This window comes from Ambystoma mexicanum, chromosome 11, assembly GCF_040938575.1.
Source record: "Ambystoma mexicanum isolate Mex_15411 chromosome 11, UKY_AmexF1_1, whole genome shotgun sequence".
In the NCBI taxonomy this organism is placed as follows: Eukaryota; Metazoa; Chordata; class Amphibia; order Caudata; family Ambystomatidae; genus Ambystoma; species Ambystoma mexicanum.
In genome coordinates, this window is record NC_090934.1 from 309,390,545 (window position 1) to 309,408,030 (window position 17,486).

The 17,486-nt window shown below is 45.9% G+C and overlaps 1 protein-coding gene across 1 annotated transcript in view; it reads right to left on the reverse strand.

Annotated features, from left to right (window-relative positions):
• Positions 1 to 17,486, reverse strand: part of SNRNP40 (small nuclear ribonucleoprotein U5 subunit 40) — a 175,020-nt gene that overhangs the window by 63,362 nt on the left and 94,172 nt on the right. Inside the window, exon 6 of the mRNA XM_069623040.1 lies at positions 5,729 to 5,849. Within this exon, the coding sequence (XP_069479141.1) occupies positions 5,729 to 5,849 (121 nt within the window). The remainder of the gene's footprint in view (positions 1 to 5,728; positions 5,850 to 17,486) is intronic.

Consider the following 17,486-nt stretch of genomic DNA (forward strand, 5'->3'; position numbering starts at 1 on the left):
TTTATCTTTCTCTGGCTAACCCTGAGAGAACTACAGTTCCCAAGGGTGGAAAGGATCTTTGGATACGTTTTATTAGGTGAAACCAGCACAACCCACCTTATATGGAGTGCTGGGCAGATACAATGTATCCCCTTTAAAGCTGTACAATTCTGTTACAGGGATAAGCTAACCTTCAATGGCTGGTGGCAATGATACCTTCTAATTCGGTGCACATTTACCGTGGGCTGTGTTCACAGCTGCAGTAAAGGCACCCAAGGGTGCTCATTTGACCAAAATGGGCCAGTTTCTCACCATTTTAGTGTTTGTTGTCCTTCCTTCCCCTGCCATTCTAGGTGGAAAATTACTTTGTGTGATTTTTTATCTTCTGCAGGTGTCCCTGAAGGCACGTAGCAAGGGAGGAGGCCAAACTTCCACAGCACAGCCCTTTGCCTTTCTCCTTGCCTGAATCCCAGTGGGGGGCTGGCTGTCCTGATTGGGCAACCAGACCGCCCCTTGTTGTAAAATGGAGGGAGAGAATGCAGATGGTGTGCTGTAGTTCCTGTTAAATACTCCGTACCTGGAAGCTGAAGACAAGTCGAACACTGGAACCAAAACCAAAGAGGATGGCTGAAAAGCAGCCGAGACGATTTCCAGCGGCTGGAGAGCCTGCTGTGTAACCTGAGCCTGCTGTGTAACCTGAGCCTGCTGTATCCCTTCCTTCCAATCGACCTGGGGACTCCGAAAACAAAGTCCGCTGACGAAGAGCCTGGTGAGACGCACTAGACTCATGAAGACCTGCATTTTGAGCCATCCCACGCCGTGCTGAGACCTTGTGGGGCTGCAATACCCTAGGACCTCAAGCCATTGTGTGGTGCACGGTCTTCCGAATTCCGAATTAGAAACTTTGTGGCCATCTTGCTGGATCTCCAGAGACAATAATCAAGTCCGAAAAGTCACCTCACCAGAGGAACTTTGTAACGACAAGAATCCGACTGGCGATGTTCTGTCTTCTGTGCTCCTGTAAAAGGCACCAAATCCACATAGCTGCATCCATCCGTGAGAATAACCTTGCCTAGAGCCTTCCCCGTTCATCCCCGCTGCAAAGTCCCATCCAAGGTCATGTTTTCAGTCATCACAACAAGGAATCCACCAACCAGGTGTTTTGGCTGCAGATACTGAAGTTCTCCTGCTGCAAAATCTTCTGTGCTGAGGTATTGTGCTGGCTTGGGTATTTACTTACCTAAAGTGTCTTGTGATTCCTGTGTAGTTTTGGGGCGTTTATGATTGGGAGTCCTCTCGTCCAGTTCACCCAGTCCCACTGCTGGAATCCTCCTAGGGTATCTTCTGTGAAGCTCCTGGATCCTCTAACTCTAAAGTAAAATACTCACCTGTTTGAACAGTCTTTCTATTGCTACTTGAGAACCTATCCTGACACTGCTTGTTGGACACTAGGCCCTAGTGATGACTCTTCTGACACTGAGAACACTCATGCTCCAAGAATAAGGCAGAGACTTAAGGGAATGGGCCTTTTGCCTAGAAAAGAGAATACTTATTTAAAAGTTACTTGCATGCAAAAAAAGCTGGTTGGTAACTAACTCAGAGTTAACAGTTACAAAAGTTCTTACCTTGAATGTGTGTTGCACTAAGTATATGCAACATCTTTCCTTAGAAACAGTTTGCCATTTTAACAAAAGTAGATGCAAGGGTAGATTACTTTGATTTGGTTGTGCCTCTTCCCAAAAGCAATGCTGTTGGTTTCACTTTATTATTCCTGTAAGGATAATTGTAAGAGTGTCCCCCAACTGGGTCTTGCTTCCTCTTACTTGCTGTTAGCCTGTCTAGAATAAGTCTGCAATAGGTTTTACCTACCTAGAATAACGGAGTCATTCATAAAGTGTAACATTGGGTTTTGCTTTCCCAGGTCTGTTTTAGACCGACACAAAAAAAGGTGTATACCTGCCCCAAGTTGTTAATAGCTCCTTGAAAAAATGTATGGTTTTACTTACCTTGCGTTAGTTGTGTGCCATCCAAAAATAAGTTACAAGAGTTACCGCTTATCTCAATCTGTGTTTCACTGATCTCAAAAGCACCTGTAATTGAATATTACATCCTTAGGTTTTACTCACCTAGTTTAACTGTGTTATCACAAAAATAGTTATAGGTTTTTACTGTACCTAGAATAAGTGTTCTACTACTCACAAAATGTATATTGTACAGTTGACCGATTTGTTACTGAGCATCACGGTACAACTGGTAGGGTCTGCTACTCTTGAATTACTGCATGTAATCTGAAAGTAACCTTTGGTTTTTACTCGCCAAGAATAGGTGCGACCTATACTGAATGCATATGAAAAGGATGGACTTCCCTAGAACTACTGTTAGGTGTTCCAAATAAGGTTGTATGCTTTGGTCTGTGTACCTTCAAGCATAGTGTTGTGTTCTTATAATTGTGGTTTTATATAATGTGATAGTACTTTTTTCCCCCCACGATTTATCTGGGCCTACTTTTATTTAAATTAACCATTCATTTGTACAATACATAGTGTTTGTTTCTCTTTGGACCATTTGTATTACAATTTCTTTTGTACCGATTCTACAGCCCTCTCTCCATCCTAAAATACGCCTGGATGCTCTGTCTACGCTACCATGAACTCAGATGGTACAGCCTTATACTAAGAGTGGAGTCTTGTACTGCCTTAGTTGAACGGTTTTAGTTGGACTTCAGAAAAACTATCCTAACAGTGTTCAGGCTCTGGTGATACAGTTCTGAGGCATAGACAGCTAGATACCATTGGCACGAAGAGATGCACACCTCCGTGGGGCCTCTCCAGGACATGAAGAAAGTGGAATTCGGTAGAAGTTCCCACACTCAAGCACAAACAGGCGAACTTTGGTTTGCAAACAAAGGAGCAGGCCCTGCACGGCTTCCGCTGGGACTGAAAGGCTGAAAATGCAGGAGACAAGTAGCACAACTTAGGGATCCTCCAAGTTCCAAGGATGGACCCGGTGCAGCAAACCGGTGCAGCAAAGTAGCACAGAAGAGAGCTCGTCAGTCCACTGGGTGGAGCAGGGACACTACAGAAGACTCTGAAGGCACAGATTCTCAAGGAGGGGGTCGGGACTAGTTGTGCCCGCTGATCCAGGGGTCAAAGCAACAAGGGCATTCTTGAGATCAGGACAGATGAGCAGGGCTCCAACTGGACTGCACTGGAGTCGATTACGGTCAGCTGCAAAGGTAATCCATGGGTCTTCAGTGGGCTGCACTTCTTCATAGGGGTCTTGGCTCAACAATGATTTGAGGAATTACTAGAAGAGACATCCTTTTATATAAGATTTGGACCGGAGTGGCCACCAGGTCCACCAATGCTAAGGATCTGCACCATTCAAACTGACAGGGAATGTCCCATCTAAAGCAGCCACTGGCCAAACACTCTACTAGCAACAAACACACTGTAGATTGGATGTGGACAGGAACCAGACAGACCCAGCACCCACAGACAGATGCCTACTTTCCCCACAAAAGCAGAGGCTGGGAAAGGGCTTTCCAAATATGTTAAAGGTATTTGTGTATTTTTACCGCGCACCGTCACCAACGGAGTTGGTCCCCAGGCGCTCTGGCGGATCTGCAAACGAGAAGGTGGGATTGGTTAGTAGGTGAAGCGGGAGTAGGATAGTGAGGAGTGGTGTTCTGTTGGCAGCTTCAACTCGGTATACACCGGGTGCTGGTGCAAGTATCGGATCGATGTCAGTCCTCGTGTGCTGTCGGTGTTGCTTGTGTTGTTGCAGTGTTGTAAAGTGCGTGCGAGAGATGGTTGTGTGAGATTTTTGAGTGAGATAAGTCTGCAGAAATGGTGTTAGTGGGTTTTATGAAGTTTAACATGTTGACATTCAGAACTCCGTCCGAGTGTGGCGCTCGCCAAGCCTCCCAATCTCACCAGGGTGGGCAAAGGAGTTACGTCTGGCCGCGTTTTGGATTGTGTGAGGCGCTCCCTGTGCTGTTCTAACACGCTCTGTAGGTGTTCCAATGCTGATGGATTGATTAATGTGGGTTGGGTGTCTATTATCCTCCTTGGGTGCTGGGATGGTGTAGTGGACTCCTCTCAAACTTTGTCTAAATGCGTCTGCTGGCGGTTTGGATATGGTACGTCCAGGAGGGAGTGGATGAGTCATTTAGGGCATTCGCCTCGGGCCGAGTATGTGATCAGTCTTTGGTGACCTCCTTTTGTGGCTATTTCCCACGATATCTTATGGTCTGTCGTGGGGTCCATTCTTTGGGTTCAGTGCTGGTCCATTTTAGAATGACCAAGGTTGGTGTTATTTTCATCATTGTTTAATGGAGTGGGCATTCTAGTGCTGTTGAGGTTACGCTGTGAAGAGATGATTTGAGGAGTTTCCTGAATGCTTGGTGGTTTGTTGTGTTCCGTATATTCTTAGGTAGGTCATTCCAGGTTTTCGGTGCTGGTGAGCGAAAGAGGATCCTCCGAGTTTTCTTCTGTTATAGGTTTTTGGTTCTAGGAGGATGTCGGTGCTTGATCTCAGTGTTCTTGTGGGTTGATGTAGGCGTAGTTTATCGTAGGAATTCTGCGCCTTGTTTGTGTATTGCTCTGGGCTGGGGGGGTGGGCACTGAGACCTCAAACTCAGATTTTCTAAGTAACCACTCATGGGGTACTCACTCACTGGTGTCATTTGTTTCTGTTGTTGGCCCCATGTGTGTGAATCATGTGGCGTGGGTGGAGTGGCTGAAGTAGAGGTCCGGTTTGGGGCTGGCTAGGCAGTGGTTTTGGTTACTGGACGGTTCTAGAACAGGACAGCAGCACCAGTGATTCACATGAAGTCAGATGCCAGAACCAAACTGTGGTGGCTAGCGATAATGAGGGAAAAGTTACTTTTCGTGTCCTTCGGACATGTTTCAGTAAAGAGATGCGTCAAATCTGTACGCAACAAACTGCTTTACCATTCATGTGCATGACAAGTGTATTCTATCACTTACTAGTGAATAATAAAGTTGGTACTCCCGAGAAGAGCCATCCCAGAAAAAAAATATGCAGTCAGTTTTTCAAGTGATTATATTTATTCCATGTATTTGATCCATACATACATTCAAATCTTATGTTTCATCCTTATAACATTAGTTTATCTCCCAACACGTGTTTCCCCATAGCTTTAGCTGTGGTTCTTCAGGAGAGATTTCTTTATTATTATTTTCTTAATCTTGATTCTTTTAATGATTATATTTTTCATTCACTTTTACAGGTATATTCCAATTTTTCTTCTGGAGTCTTGTATTTAAGTTTGAGCAATTCCCTCAGCAAGGTATGATTGCCTTGATTCATCCGCCATCCAGGATCCATCACTTATTGCATCTAATTTGCTTCAGAGGGAGACTAGAACATGATCATAAATGGTGTAAGTTGAACCAAATTTGAAAGGAGTGCGTCCTCGCTGTAGGGTGTTAAGCAACTGAAGGTTCAGGCATAAATGCAATGTTCTACGAATGGATATATTGCAATCTACATTCAGATTTATTTTATTCTTTTTCCATGGGAAGGAATTTTTATAGTTCCTTGTGATGACAAGCAGGAAGTAGTGTTCAAGGGTATGCCCCCATGGACAGGCCAGAGAATGGACATATCTGATGTCGTACTTTGTCTGCTTGGTTCATTTTAAGACAATTTTACTGACCTTTGCACTAACTAATATGAAATGAGCACCATTCAGTCAAACACATGTTCTGTTATGTATACATACCCGTGTTGTCCATGGCATTGGAAAGCAGATAAGATCCTTCTGCACTTATACTCAGGCTAGTCACAGAATCTGCATGTCCTCGCATCATGTACATTAACTTGTTCTGACGGAGGTCCCATACCTACAATGACAATACAAATATTACAACTCATCAATTACACAAATAACTTATTTTCTTCAAAAATGGCTGTGCTCATCTCCGTAAGCAAAACAAAAGAAAAAAGAAATATTGAGGACTAAAGTACCAACACATTGCCTTTATTAATTTCCCCCTTTGAGACGGATGAGAGGCAGCACGTATGTTAGGAAGATTGTTTTACATCCCTCACCGGAGGGCTGTGGAGAAAACCATCCTAATGCGGAACAAGGTTCCAATGAAAAGAAGAGACCAGTCTGCTCTATGTTGATCGTGGTGTCAGAGGAGCAAAGCTTAGCTCGAGAGGTCTTAGGGAGAATTTTTTATTTCTGTGCCAATTCCCTTCAACCTCAGACTCCCAGCTCTTTTGCTGGACTTAGGACTTTTTACATTTTAACCCTTGAGTGAGACCTCTTTTCACTCTCTCGTGCGTTTTATCGGATTTGGATTTGTGCGTTTTCACTTTTTTTGGAGTCTGACAAACTCCATAGGCATCTGCTTTTTGTATGGTGACACGCATTACCTTCAGTGCAGTGTCACAGAGAAATACTTTAGATTTCTCATAAGGTTTAAATACCTTTTCTTGTGTGAGCTACAGTTCCCAAGAAGAGTAAAGTGAAATTGACTTTACTTACCTTTTCTCTTAGTAGGTCCAGCACACATCTTATGCGGAGTGCTGGGGGGGTGGGGTGGGGTGGGGGGGGGTTTCCTAGTAGCCCCTTATCGTAGTTTCTCATGAAACATTTTTATGTTACCCTCACTACTTTAAATGGCTGGTGGCAGTGGTTTACTTTTTCCTACCATTGTGCTTTCCTACTGCAGGCTGAATGAACCCTCAGCTGCAGTACAGCACCCATAGGTTACCATTTTCTCAAAATGGTAACCCAGTCTTTCTTTAGTCAATTTTCTGTTTGTTAGCTCTTTCTTGGGTTTTACTCGGTGCTTCGAGACAGATTTGAGCCCGTTTTTTTGTCTTGCCTTTGGTGGGCTTCAGCCCTGAAGCCCCACTCTGGCTGCAGTGTGTCTTGGGGGACAGGATGTGAGGGAGGGTCTGGAAACTCCCCCGTCCTTTGTCTCTAGGAATGCCTGAATGCAACTAGTCCCGATTGGCTGGCTGGCTGGCTGGCCTTGCAGGATAGCCACCCTGCCGTGTGATGTGCATGAATGGGGGAAACCTGTAAAAGTGGAATGACTACTCCCCTTGGGTTAGTGGGACCAACTAACCCGATTCAAACTCCACTGGATCACTATCCCCAGACTTGCTGTGCCTCTGCATTGATTCAGAAGCCCAATACCAAGGGTCGCATGTCTGTTGTCGAGTGCAACGTCTGCCGTGGAAGAAATCCGACCTGAAGTTCCAGGAGACTCCTAAGGACCATCTCGAAGCAGGAACCTCCAGATCCAGAGTCCACTCACCAGAGTGCAGGACCGAGGGAACAAAGAGTCCAACCAGTGTCCGAGATCTGCATCGATGCAGTTTGCTGAGCGCTGAAACCGCAAAATGCTGCTGAACCGAAAAGAGCCAGTAGCTGCAGACGACCTCCGGAGTACTGCCGCAGGAGCCCTCCAGACATTTTCCCTCTTGTCCCGATGACGGAGGCTCAGGAACCAGGGCCTGCACCCCTGTAGCAAGACAGAATCCAGCTGGACCAATATTCTTCAAATCGGAAGTACTGTTTAGGCTTGGGGTACTTACCTTATTGCCTTTAGCCAAACTCTTCTCACTTGGGAATTGCATTGGCTTTTTTTTGTCCATTTTAACTCCCTTCTCACAAGTTTAACAGCGTGTGACCCTACAAGTGATTTTACTCAACTCTCTAACTTTGTGCAAGACTTTGATCCAAGAAGTGCATCAGATCCATAGATTGTGTCCCAAATGACTTTGGCTGTCCAAAGGTACTCTTCTAGTCCATTGACTTTGAGAAGGTATGTCCCTCATAGGGGGTAGCTTGTTGTATACCATTACGGCTGGGAAAGGCTTATCAAGACTTATTGGAGGATTTAGCTGTCCTCACATGTACTGAGAAACTGTAACCTTTTTTCTTTCCCTACAGCTCACATTTACCCCTCTTGAGATAGCCTAACTTGTGTTGTACAGACCTATACCAAAAGGTGGGTTACCTAATACCAAGCAGATAAGTGGTGTGTAGTCTCACACAGTGTGACTGCACCAATCCTTACCTAACAAGAGGAAGGAATGCAGGCTTGGTACAGTTAAACACTAACACTACAGTCTCCAACCTCCCCTCCCCCTCCACCAGCCCGCCTCCAAGTATGTACTCCTCAGGAATACTAAACCACATACACCATTATAAATCTCATTTAGAATTTTCATATGCTAAATATATACTTTGGGATAAAAAAAAAATAGCATAGGTATAGGTATAAAAGCAGTAGTGGCCAGCTAAGACGACGCCTAAACTACATGGATTGTGGTAGAGGTAGTAGGAACAATACAAGGCTAAGAGGTGATGAAAAAAAAAAGGGACACTAATACAGTCATGATCAGGACCCGATATACCAACATACACCACAGTCATGGTAATTACTTAAATCTCTAACATACATGATACAAATGCACACCATATAGCATCTGAAGGTGATAAAAAGGGCTTCATATTTATAAACAAAGTCCCCAAAAGTCAGGATAACAATTAGCCTAATACTACCAAACCCATAAGGTCTCATTACACTCCTAGAAAAGGTATGATACAAAAGGAAACAAGATGGGAAACACAGTAGCAAGTCATTTTGATACACAGCAGTGTCAAGTATGACTTTAAAAGAAGCAAATAAAATATTACTCATGGGCGCCTAAGAAAGGTAACAGTGTAATCACATTAAAATACTATTAGGTTGGTGTAAAAGTACCCCATATGAATAGCAAAGGGTGTAAGGGTTCTGAAGGAGGAGACGGACGCACGGGTGGCATGGTTGCTGTCATAACCTTTTATTACTAATGAAAATGAAGCTAAAGAGAAAACCCAACTTTCTCCAACCTCAACTAAAAGTGCCAATGGATCCGCCAGGATGCCGTTGCAACTTACAACTAAACTAAAGAGGTAGTGGATCTTCTTGGTCCAGAAGAATGGCTCCATTCTTCTGGACAGCAGATCACAGTCCCAGTTACTGGTGTGACATTTACTCGAAGGAATGACTCCCTTCCCCAGGTCTCAACCCCTATCCAAGGCAAAAAACAAAGTTCCAGGTTGTAATGCCAAAAAGCAGTAAAGTTCTCAATTTAAACTCAAAAAGGTAAAGTTCCTGTTCACACACCAACATTCCTTATTGCCCATAGTTGCTTCTTCACCATTGGGTTCCTGGAGAATGCCACCCTTCTCCAGGTATCTTAACACAGTCATGGGGGAAATGACTCCCTTGGCTTTTTTCTCACTCTTGGTTTTTACTTTCACAGTTCACGACACCAGGGGGAAGGATTCCCTTCCCCTGGCTTTTCTCGTATAATCTGGTCAATGTGGGTTCCAGACTCGTATCACAATTCCTTTAGCGATTTGTTTTGGCAGACCTGCCAGGTACTGCCACAAAGAGGTACACACAAGGAGGCAATCCACTCAACCTAGAAACATCAGCAGTGTCTGCGGTTACAGCCTATGCTTGCATCAGCAGGAGTGAACAGAGAACAAGGCAAACTATTTTCACTGTCCATTAAGGGAGTTTTCCTAAAGTCCCAGTTGGAGGTGAGACTTTATTAAGCTATCTCAGTGGTTTGTAGATCCACCAACCATTAGTATCAGTCTGTATTACTCAGAGACCTTGGTAGAGCGGTAGAGCAATGTATGGGAGGACTGGTCTAGGAGACCCCCCTCCCATGCCTCTTCTCCCCCGGTGAGGTTCATGGCTCATCATGTGTCCTTCCTGCCACCAGGGCCCAGGTGGTGGGTGGGGCACCGGCTGAAGACATTGACCAAACCTGCTCAATTTAGCTAGGCCCTGGAAACCATTTTGTCTAATAAGAATGGCTTGAGCCCTGTGCACCGCAGCACGGCCCCCACCCTTGGAGAGTGTCACTTCTCCCTGTGGCCACAGCTCCCTGGCAGATCCGCTGAGAGCCCGTTCCCACGAACAGACGGACATGAGCTAGTGTTAGATAGCAACACTAACATTTCACCTTCCGTTGTGTAGCGCTGTTTCCAGCATGACCTGGCCAGCAGGGCCTGGGTGGAAAAGAATTGTACAAAGGTCCCCTGACAAAAGCAGAGTCCCCAAATACTAATGAGCAAACCACCTGTGATGGAAGTGTTCCCTCCACAACCTCTCTGACTAAAAAAAACCTGTAAATACATGAAAATGGCAGAATGGGTGCTCATATGACATTAGGGATGAAGCACCCACATCCCTGTAGCTTGGCTCAAATGGTACAAGCGTCCCGGTTTTTTTTTTCATATTATGTGTTATCAAGAAGACTGCACCCCACGGTCCCGCGCCAAAACTGAACTAACGCTGCTAGAGTGTAAAGGAAGACAAATGCAACCATATTGAGGGCTCATGTAAGGGGTGCACGAAAATGCACCATATGTGTGTGTCCAAGGCCACTGTGTGCCACTGCCGTCAGTCTCATTGGCGGGTTGTTCCTGCGTGCTCCACCAACCTTACTACTACCTCACTTACCATGCATGTATAAGCATATAACAAAATGTTGTAGTTGTTAAAAACGTAGTGTACGAGTAATGTGCTCAAATTGGCCATATGGATGGCACTATCAATGTCAAAAAACGTGAGCTTTGGAAAGACTCAATGAGTATTGTATATTATATGAATGTTTATGTCTCTTCCACCTAAAGTCTGCAACACATGAGGAAAATACCTTTGTGAACACATGCAAGGCCATTCCCCCCCTTCTCCCAGTGAAGCCCGCCAGACGAAAAAGCAGAGGCCTGTGCCGCGCTGCTCCACCTCCCCCAACTTGGCTGGAGCCGCTTCAAGCATTCACATCCCTCCACACCTCCCCTCCCCCCCGCAGCACCCAAGGCCACGGCCTGCCACCTGAATTATTTACAACCCAGCAGTAAACCCCAGCCTTAAAACACAGATCCAAAAGGCGCCCTTTCTTAGACTCCACGACCCGCCGGCTCACCTTAGGTTAATGGCCCCTGTAAAATTAGGACACCCAATATTATGGCAACATTACAGGAACACATCCATAATGGCTTCCAACAAGACATGATGACATGGACCGCCTGTCCCATGCCCCGAGACCCAACCCCACGACCTCTGATACCCGGTCAACAGGACGGTGGTAACCATGTATTGATGAATCGCCAACGGACCCCACTCTAGGTGCATCCCCCTCCTGTGTTGCATTAACCTGTAGAATAACCTATTGGAAGATTTACCAGGGAAGATAATATTGCAATGTTGAATGACTGCGGTGTGCGTGGCCCTAGGGCAAAAAGTCAGGAAAGACATTCATCTCTGACACTGATCACGGTTGGCACAACAACACCGTCCGGATGAGCCCAGCTGACCTGCCAGGCCCAGCCCAACCCACGAGGGTAACCAGTGACGTCCTCCAGCCGCGGCAAACCACATCGCAGCAGCACCTATAGCTAGTCGTCGCCACCCAATCCCCACGAACTTGTGCCCCTTTAGTATGTTGGTTCTTATGACTTTTTTGCAAATATATACGCCCGTCTTTGCTATTGTCAGACAGAGCGCTCTCAGAGTTTGCAGAGTTCTTTGCATGCCCTATTTTGATTGATTAACTCCCATTTAAGCTCACCCGCACTTTGTCCTGGCCTTATTCCCATCCTGGGAGAGTCCTTTATTGTTTCTCATTGCGGGGAGGATCGTGCTATCTGGGGACGCTCGCCTTCAGTGGTGACCCCGAAAGCGTGATTTTAATTTCATATCTATATCTATATCTATATCTATATATATATATATATATATCCCCTTTGGCACGAAAATCGGGATCCCGGTTGAAAAATCCCCTTTGAGTACCGCTCGCCAGAGCCGGGGCTGACTGTTGAGCAAACGGCAACACTGCCTGGACGGACCCAGTTTTGGAGACTCTCGGTTCAAGACGGGCACGTGAGTATTAAGTGCGAGTGACCATAAAGGGAGTAGGGGAGGAAATATAGGACAGGGAACGAGGCTGGTTGAAAGGGGGGCACTTTGGGTCTACTAAGGACCATCCGAAACTTTTTGCTTTTTCTTTGCATATGGCCATTAGGATTAAGAGGTGAACAGAGATAAAGAGACAGGAACCTAGCTCCACAAGGGGGTGGAAGGCGGCGCCGCATAGTGCTATCTTGACTACTACTGGGAATATATGAAGAAGTGGAATATGAGAAAGGTGTCTGGCAAAGGAAGACACGGAAAATACATTAGTGACTGCTACTATTTCTATTTTTCTCTCTGGGTTTACGGGAAAATAAAAGCGGGTTAGTACAAACAGATATAATGTGAGTAGAAAAATAATTTTACATCAGAACTAGAAGACAAATATATATATATATATATATATATGTATATCAGATTAAGACGGTTAGGGACAGTTGGCAAGGGAGGAAAGGGAGGACAAACTAGGCTGCGAATAGAGTGATGCTCATGAGTGTGTGTGTGTGAATTGTATATGTCAGAACATATTTGATATAATAAGTGGGTAAAGGTGGTCAGAAATACGTAATTGTCGTATGGTTACGGTAAGTGTGACCAGGAAAAATGTCAGAATGAAGAGTGTAATGTGGTAAAGTGAGTGTACATTTCCTTGATCTGCTGGATTCAATTGTCACAGTCATTGATGGTTTGCTCTTGTACGTGCCCCCTAACGAGTATAGAATAGAGGCTGCGTGCAGCCATTCTCATACTGTACAGGTGGCGGGAAAACACGCCCAACGAGACATAAAGTACATGAATTCTTGTGGTGATACGTCCATATTAAGAGACAGATATACATAGAGAGGTACACTAGCATCCAGTAAGTATGAAGTATGGGGGCAGAAACACCCTCATCACATATTTGTAAGAGCCTATCTGGGTAAGCGGAACGGATTAAGAAATATCATGACCAGTGGATCACAGAGTTGAAGGGAGAAGGGTTACCTCAGATATGGCTAGAAGGGGGATCATTTGACAAGAGCGTCTTAGATATGGTAGCCACATGCATTCGTCTGAAATATAAGGGGAAGCAGCTACACAATAGGAGAGAAATATTAGACCTATGGAGACTGTTTGAAGAAATCCCCCCACCTAAGAAAAGAGAATCAGACACTGACCTACAATCCATTACTGATACCAAAAGATGACAAGGTATTTCTAGAAGAGAAGCCACCGATAGAGGCAACTAGGCTGTACCCAATACTAAATAAGCCAGTGCCCGCAGAGGGATATAGTGACCCAACTTATGTACCCCCAACGACAACCACTAACGCTCAAGGGCCAACTGCACCCCCACCATATGAGTCATAGGGAACGAGAGCAGGTAAGTACACCAAGGGTGGATATAGAGAAATTGACAGGGGATCTAGAATTCAGACTCTCTATAGCCAGAGATGAGCTCTCGAGAATTAAAAGTATGTGTAAGCGGACTGCAATCAGCACTGCTAGATCAGAGCCTGCATCAGGAGCTCAGAGTGAGAATAGGACATTTGGAGAAGGATGGAAAAAAGGAGAAATACTGTTTAGGATAGAAGAACCAACACGGATAATTGAACTAGAGGGAAGAGAGGGGTGTACTGGTGATGAGGTAAGGACCCCAGGAGGCAGAGAGGAGCTATTGTGCGATATAGGGGATGACTTAGAAGAAGGTGAAAGGCTAAGTGTGGCAATGGGAGGGGAAAGCGAGGAGTTGGATAGCGCATGCTCAATGAGAACGATGGACGAGGAGTGGACAGGGCGACTAAGGAACAGGTTGGGAAAAATGGCGCCATTAGGAAAATCAGGAGTAAAGGTGAGTGCAGATACAACGACAAAGGGGAAGTTACAACTCCCATTGATACATAGAGGAGGAGGGAGGCCGAATTACATACCCTGGGCTCAGATGGATAAGGCCAATTTGTTAAAATTATTACCCCCGTTATCAGGAGGGGCAAGCAATTGGATATATGCCTTTGAGAAACACACAGCCGGGGTACCTCTAGCAATAGGCGACGTGAAGAGTTTGCTAGTATTAGCAGTTGGGGATCAAGCTGACAGAGTATGGGTAAAAGCTGGCTTCCCGGGAGTAACGTTAGACTGCGATCGCCATGATGGTGCCTCTTTCAATACAGTACGTGCCAGGGTGTGGGATGCCTTGCGGGAAGGTGTGGGATGCCTTGCGGGAAACGTTTCCAGATACCCCAGATTTGCAGTCAGTAATGCAGTGTACAATGAATGACGGGGAAGATGCTATGGATTACATTTTTCGAGTCCAAGAGATGTGGAGAGCCGAAACGGGCACGTCCTGGTATCAATCAACGTCATTATTCTATTTTATAATAAAGAGGGGGCTCCCAAAAGAGGCCCAAAAAGCACTTGACTAAATAGCAGGTATTGAAGCAAAGGGTTGGCCCGAAATTCAGAGCATAATAGCTCACCACTGTAAATGAATCAAAGAAAGGGAAAAGGAGGTGGCGCAGAGAAGATTGGCAGATGAAGCGAAACTAGTACAAACAAAGCTGGTGAAGGTCGCCGCAGCAGTAGCCGCGCTCCCACACAGTAGGGAGGGAGATGAAGAGGAGGAGGGGCTGGTAGCAATACAGGGGAGGATGGCAACGAATTGGGCAGGAGTATGGCCACGGCAGTGGAACGAGCAGGAGCACAGTGGAGGCCCGCAGTGTCAAGATTGGGCCCCTCGAGGGGGACGAGGTGGGTACAGGGGCCGAAGGGGGGGGCAGACAAGGGTAAGGGGGAATGGGAGGAAGCGGATGGCAAGGTCCCATAGGTACGCAAGAAAGTTGTTGGAACTGCGGGAGGTGGGGACACTTTTCCAGAGAGTGCAGGAGTAGACCAAACAACGGGTTTCCAGAGGTAGAACACTATGGCCATCCTCATCCGGGGAGCCCATATGGTCTCCCAATGGGACAACAACAAAGGGACCCAGGGCAGGGGTACCCTGAGCAACGGCAGGGACACCAATACAGAACACAGAATCACCCGCAGAACAATGACACTATGCACTACACCCCAGGCAACCCTTTCGCCACAACAGCAAATGAAGCCCCAGCACCAGCCCCCTATAGTGGTGTATCAGTAGTTTCAGGGAGTGTGTTCAACAAGGGGGGCTATGAGACACCCCGCATAGGACAGCCCACAGAGAACACTTGCGTGTCCTGTCTTATCTACCACCTACGATGCAGCAGAGGAACCATTGGTAGGGGCGCAGATAGGAGACAAGCAGTTCATATTCATGGTGGATTCGGGAGCGGAGAAATCATGTATTAGGGAGGGCCGGTTTCCGTTATCTAACCGGAAGTTAGAGACGCAGGGGTTCTCTGGGGCTGTAATTGAAGTTCCTTACACAGAAGCTTTGGATGTGACAGTAGGAGGTAAAACTGTAAAAACACCCTTACTGTACTACGAACAATCGCCAATAAACTTGCTAGGAAGGGACCTTCTTAGCAAGCTAAACATGACAATATTATTCACAGAAAGGGGAATAGTGTGTTCAACACCAGGAATATGCCCATTACGTGTAATGTTGGTAGTACAGGCTCAAACAACTGCTCCGGAAATACGTGGCCTGCCAGTGGACGAAAGAATGTTTATTGAAGGGTTGAAAACACTGGCCCAAGTAGTTCCTGAGCTAAAAATGCTGGATTGGAGAATACCCGCGGAATTCATCTTCCGCCCAATAGTGCGCCCAGTCATAGCACTAGGGTCAGTGGTATCATTAGACTTGCATGCTGTACAGGTATCAGCAAAAAGGATTGCAGTGATTGGGATGACATAGATGGATGTGAATGGCGCACTGTACTGTGCATCAACACCAATATTGCCTTACGAGACTTATCTGATGAGGATCTCTTCTCTGATTCAGACAGTGATGGCTAAATAATAATGGAAATAGCAATGCCCTGTGACATTTTGATTCAGGCTAGACAAATTCCTGTCCAGTTGATGGCAGTGGTGGGAACACCACCGCCATTTTTTGATGATGACATGCGACTGGTGCCAAACAATTTGTGGACCACAGGCCCCCATGATGTGTGGTTGTTGCATGGAGTGACGCCAGTGGTCATAAAACTCAAACAAGGGGCAATCCTGCCCCGAGTAAAGCAATATCCATTGTCCCGTGAAGCGGAGGAAGGGATAAAAGAGACAAATGCATTATTGGCTCAGGGAATAATAGTGCCTTCAAACTCACCATGCAACAGCTGCATCTACCCGATTAAAAAAGCAAAGGGAGAGGCTTGGAGGATGATCCAGGATTTACGCCTCTTAAATGACGTCATACAGAGTTCCCTTTGGTCCCGAACCCTGCTTCAATATTATGCAGTATCCCAAAAACGGCATCACATTTCACAGTGGTCGATTTGAAAAACGGATTCTTTTCCATCCCCTTGGCAGAAGAAAGCAGATACCCGACAGCATTCACATTAGGGGGAAAGAGATACAAACATTGCAGACTACCACAGGGATACTGTGAGAGCCCAAGCATCTTCAATCGCATTCTACACGAAGACCTGGGTAATTTATCAGTTGAAAGCACCATCATTCAGTATGTAGACGATCTGCTCGTCTGTGCACAGAATAAAGAAACATGCAGAAAAGACTCAGTAACACTCCTGTCACTGCTGGCAAACAAGGGGTACAAAGTGGACCAGGAAAAGCTACAATACTGTCAGGAAGAGGTCTTATACTTAGGGCAGCTGATATCAAAAGACGGAAAAAGAATAATCCCTGACAGGGTAGAAGCAATAAGATCAGTAAGAGAACCCACAACAGTGAAGGAGATGCAGAAATTCTTGGGAATGTGCAATTATTGCAGAGCATGGATATTAGATTATGCAGCCTACACCAGACCATTACTGCAAGCACTCAAGGAGGCACAACACGAGAACAGGAAAATAGAGTGGTCAGAAGAGATGAGTGACTCATTCAAGTCACTAAAAGAATTGATTTCGAGTGCTCCAGTACTCGCCAACCCTGACTATGAACGCAAGTTTTTCCTATTTTCACATTGTAAGGGAACACTCATGACAGCTGTACTGACATAAAAGACTTCTTTAGGACACAAACCGTTGGCTTACTATAGTGGCACCTTGGATGCGGCGATGCAAGGACACTTCGCGTGCGAGCAATCTCTCGCCGCCGCCGCGTTCGCCATTGAGAAAAGTGCCACAATAGTAATGGGATGCCTTGTCACATTGTTTGTGGAACACTCATTATTTGCAATACTAGAGAGATCAAAAAGTACACTGACCACACAGCGAGCAACTGCCTATGAGATAATATTGTCGAGCGCCAATATCAATGTGGTACGATGCAGGACAGTGAATCCGGCAACATTCATTACAGAAGCATGCACACTGGAGGACATGCAGGAACACGATTGTGCGACTTACACAGGGGAAAAGAGGAGAGGACACAGTGGTGTGCGAGAATGCCCTGAGCGAGGGGGAGGTGTACTTTGTGGATGGGTCGGCATCAATTGACATGGACACGGGAGAGAAACATGTG